Genomic DNA, 4,573 nt, shown 5'->3' on the forward strand with positions numbered 1-4,573 from the left:
TAAATTCAGGTGCAATTAAAAAAAAAAATACATGCATACATATAAATACATGCCTTCAAGTTCTTGAAGTCTGGTGTAACTGCATGTCGCAGTTTGACACTGCATGAGCATGCAGTTATTATTCTGAGATCAACACACTGAGCATAAAGCCCATCACAACTTTGCTTTCTTGTCCAGGAAACATAAACTGGCTTTTGCGTAGTGACAAACCATACAGCAGAAACTGTTAAAAGGAGGATATTGTCATTTTGCAAAATGAAAGAGCAGACACTTCAAGTTTTAAACATTTATTAAGCCTCATCAAAACAGTTTCAAACACATGACCTAGTGCTGTGTGAGGCAAATTTGATTATTTCCTGGATGATTAAGCATGACACTTGTGCGGACGGCTTCTGGAAGATCTTTCTGTGCAGCTTATGGACATGAGTGTGTTTTCAGAAGTCAGGACGGTCCTTTTTCAGTCTACTGTAGTCCACATTAACCGAGTAGAACTAGGAAAGAGAAAGGAAAAATATTAAGAAGCTTGACTACACATTTTCCCTGGTATTTACTAAAAATATGCATCATTCAACTCAGGTCAGGAAACTGAAATAATATTTTGAGTCTGTGAACTGGACAGTAATATATTAAAACTTTTGATAAGCAGTAACTTTTTAATATTAATTCTACACCCAGTATTAGAAGCTCTGCACTTAAAATGAGGCAGTGCTCATGTCTTCCACTAGAGAAAACCCACAGTTTCTCTTCTTAACCCTCAGAATTAGAAGTCCATTCAGATGAACTTTTTACAGTACTGCTGAGTTTATCCATTTTGCTCAAAATCTATGGCTCCTGTACACTGAAGGCAAAAGCCAGCTTGCCAAGTGGCACAAAGCACAGTGTCTGTGAACAGACAGTGGCACAAAGGAACATTTAGTGCAGTGCTGCAAAAGCCAAGTTTGGTTTAAGTAGTTGCATCTAGAACTGCAAAGGATGACAAGGAGGAATGAAAGCAAGAACAGATCCTCCAACACACTCAGTTTATATTATTATCATTGGATCCTGTTACAAGCAATCCAGAACAACCCGAAAAGTGACTGAGGACAATAAGTTTACAGACTAACTGCATATTTTGGCATCCCAGCCTGACTTGACATCAAGCACATAGATGTTTTTCTTAAAAAAACAAAAGAAAGAAAAACACTTAACTATTAGCTTGATTATTTTTAGTTATACCCAATTTTTAATTTTTTTTAACTTTCTCAAAGAAAACAAAACAGCCTACAGCACATTCAAATTACAGCTTTCTGTGCAACTCCTACAGTAATGATCAGGTCTTCAACTCTTTCTTTGGAAAAAGACTTAGTAAGTTAATATGACAAAGAGACGTTTACAATAGAAAAAACCTCATCAAAAGCTAAGACTAACAAGAACTTTTTACTAAAGAGTCATCCTCAAATTAGAGTATACGTCCTTTTCATTTCCCACAGTGTAGATTTGGAAAAGAATGTCCCCAATGATACACACACCCAAATATGGCAAACCCCAAGGCTGTGCCTGCATGTTAAGGCAGAAGGGGAGTGCTGCAGAAGTCATGCACTCTTTAAAAGAATTTGTGCTGTGCACTATGCTGGATTTGCCAAGTTTAGATATTTACAAACCAGCAACATTCCAGAATCGGCAATGAAAACAAAGAATGAAATGTTCTTCATGGACTCTTAAGGGAACTGCAACCTGTTTTATTTTGGAACTGTGGGGTTTTTCTACTTATTTCAAGGACTGGAATAGTAGTATATGGGAGTGAACAAGACGCTAGCTTGCTTTCTTGTACGTTCCCTTCAGGGAGGCAAACATAGTAAGTTTGCCTTTTTTGTAGCTTGAGAATAATCTTAAAATATTCTTAACAGCAATTCACTAAAATAGCACTTCTGTAAAACATGATTAAAACATGATTCGTGTTCAGAGAAGGGCAGTGAAGCTGGTGAAGGGTATTGAGAGTAGGTCATATGAGGCATGTCTGAGGGAGCTGTTGTTGTTCAGCCTCAAGAACAGGAAGCTCAGGGGAGACTATCACTCTCTACAACTCCCTGAAAGGAGGGTGTAGCCAGGTAGGGGTTGGCCTCTTCTCCCAGGCAACCAGCAACAGGATGAGAGGACACAGCCTCAAGCTGCATCAGGGGAGGATCAGGTTGGACATCAGGAGAATTTAATCACTGGAAGGACTGTCAAACATTGAAACGGATTGCCCTGGGTGGGGATGGAGCCACCATCACTGAAGTGTAGAAGAAATGACTGGACACGGCACTTAGTGCTGTGGTCTAGGTGACAACATGGTGTTCAGTCAAAGGTTGAAATCAATAATCTTGGAGATCTTTGCACATAAATGATTCTACGATGCTAGGATTTCCGTAAACTACCCAATGTTTTAGACATCTTTGCATGCTTCCTCAGTAGTTCAATGAAATTAGTTGAGTATCAGCTAAAGAACATTTCTATTGCATCCAGTTACTTACAATACTGTTTTGTGTTCAAAAAATCAACTGCAGAACTGAATTCATGGTTATGTTAAACACTGACATTTTCCTGCAGTGCTTCTCATGAGTATAGGCCACCAGTTTATAGAGCTTAGAAAACTGTAGTTCACAACTTTTGGGGTTTTGTCTTTCTCCCTTTAGTTTATTTCTGAGTATTATGAGCCAGTAAATTCTTCCTCTCATACATAGTTCCTCTTTTCCTTACAGTGCAGTAGATATGACTGCTTTCATATAGACTCCTTTCATCCCATTATCAAGCATCATTAGGAAAGTTTTAAATCTCGAACTCAGCCATCTCTGCTCAGGGTTCTAGATAGAAACAAATGCTGCACAGAACAAATACATCACTCCTTCAACTACTTTCCCTATATAATCAAACATCCTAAAGCAGTAGGCTACACCTAATGTTATGCTTCCTAAAAAATCTGTATTTCTCATTTTACCTTGTACTGGTCACTGGGAGACAATTTGTTCCAAGGTTCTGGGTTATTTTTCTTGTCCCAGCTATTGAGAGAAATGCAAGATGTGAGAGAATATTAACATTATCTTCAAAATTTAAAAAAAAAATATTCATATATGTATTGTGGTTATTAGGTCATGGAGTCACCCATCCAAGAAGTTTTCACAGAAAAAGGCATCGTCCTTTGCCAGCAGTCTCGAAATATCATGGTAAACAAATCACCAAATCAAGGAAGATTCCACACACTTAATGTCAGGTGATACTGGATCAAGACATTAAGGCCTCCACGAACATAAAAGCCAAGGCAGTGGAGTGTAACACATGCAGCAAGAAGACTGGCACTGGGGATTACTGTATACATACCAGACATCAGGGTTGAACATTGCCAAACGCATGAGATACAGGCCTGCACCAACACCTCCAGATCCAATGATCACAAACAGAGGGATCAACTGGAGTAACAACAACAAAAAAATTTAGTATCATACTATGATCCAGCAAAATAGTATTCATACATAGCACTTCTGACTGCAGCTATGGCAAACCAAAAAACAATCTTACAGACTTTGAGCCACAAAAGCGTGGCCCTCTAAACCCCTGGCATGACCTTCCTGTTTGCGGGACATCCCTGGGGTCATTGAGGAACCAGCAGCTATGAAGAGGCAAATATAAAAAAAACACTACTACTTCAAGGGAAAGCAAACCCAAACCAAAAATCCCGTCACCACGCGTTTCTGAGACACACATCCTTCCCTCCACTGCCAAAACAGCTCCTACTGTCTGTACTCAGATTACAAACCGAAAACATCAGAGTGGGACTGTGGGGGCAAATTGATGCGCAAGAACAGAAGGGCCACCTCGAGCCTTGCAGCACAAGCAAGGCCGCAGAGACCAGAGGAAAAAGGGGACCGGACCGTGTCTGCTGAACCAGCTACGGCCGGTCCAGGGGCCCGGCATGCACAGGAATGCCAAGGGACGGATGGGCGAGGACGAGGCGACCGGCGCGGCTGGGGGCACCGAGCGGCGGCAGGGGAGGGGGGGCGCGGGGCCGGGGCCGGGTACTCGCGCCCAGGTACTCACAGCCGGGTGCTTCTTCGCGTGGGTGAAGATAACGCGTAGCACCATGGCGGTGGTGGCGGGTTGGTGGCGGCGGGTACAGGCGAAGGTCTCACTCTCTGCAGGCTCCGCAGCGCTGCCTCCCCCTTCAACCACCGAGCCCCAATGTCACCGAGGCCCCCGCCGCGGCAGGTGCCGCCGCCGCAGCCCGGATGTAGCAGCTCCGGCGTTCGCCTGCTCGCCCTCCGCCGATCTGCGCCGGCCGCCGCGCCGCCGCCCCGCCCCGTCCCGTCCCGCCGCGCTCCCCGGCCTGCGTGGTCCCCGCACCAGCGCGGCCCCGTCCCGCCGGCAGCGCGGGCACCGGGAGCGGCAGCAGGCACCGGGAGCGGCAGCAGGCACCGGCCCGGGCACCCCGGAGCAGCCGGGCAGCCCCGCCCCGCCCGCTGCCGCGTGGGCAGCGCCTGCGCCCGGGCTGCCCACGGCGAGCAGGGCCCGGCAGCCTCGGCCGCCCGGCCATGGGGGCCGCCCGCCTGCCGTCCCTCGC

At 45.5% G+C, this 4,573-nt stretch overlaps 1 protein-coding gene across 1 annotated transcript; it reads right to left on the minus strand.

Annotated features, from left to right (window-relative positions):
• Positions 1 to 271: 271 nt before the first annotated feature.
• NDUFA4 (NDUFA4 mitochondrial complex associated) lies at positions 272 to 4,227 on the minus strand. The gene is made up of 4 exons (XM_082283831.1): positions 4,054 to 4,227; positions 3,337 to 3,425; positions 2,957 to 3,017; positions 272 to 491 (listed from the first exon to the last, which is right to left on the minus strand). The coding sequence occupies exons 1-4, from the start codon at positions 4,096 to 4,098 to the stop codon at positions 435 to 437; spliced, it is 252 nt and encodes an 83-aa protein (XP_082139957.1). The 5' UTR covers positions 4,099 to 4,227; the 3' UTR covers positions 272 to 434.
• Positions 4,228 to 4,573: the final 346 nt, after the last annotated feature.

Source organism: Coloeus monedula (genome assembly GCF_965178545.1).
Source record: "Coloeus monedula genome assembly, chromosome: 1".
Taxonomy (NCBI): domain Eukaryota; kingdom Metazoa; phylum Chordata; class Aves; order Passeriformes; family Corvidae; genus Coloeus; species Coloeus monedula.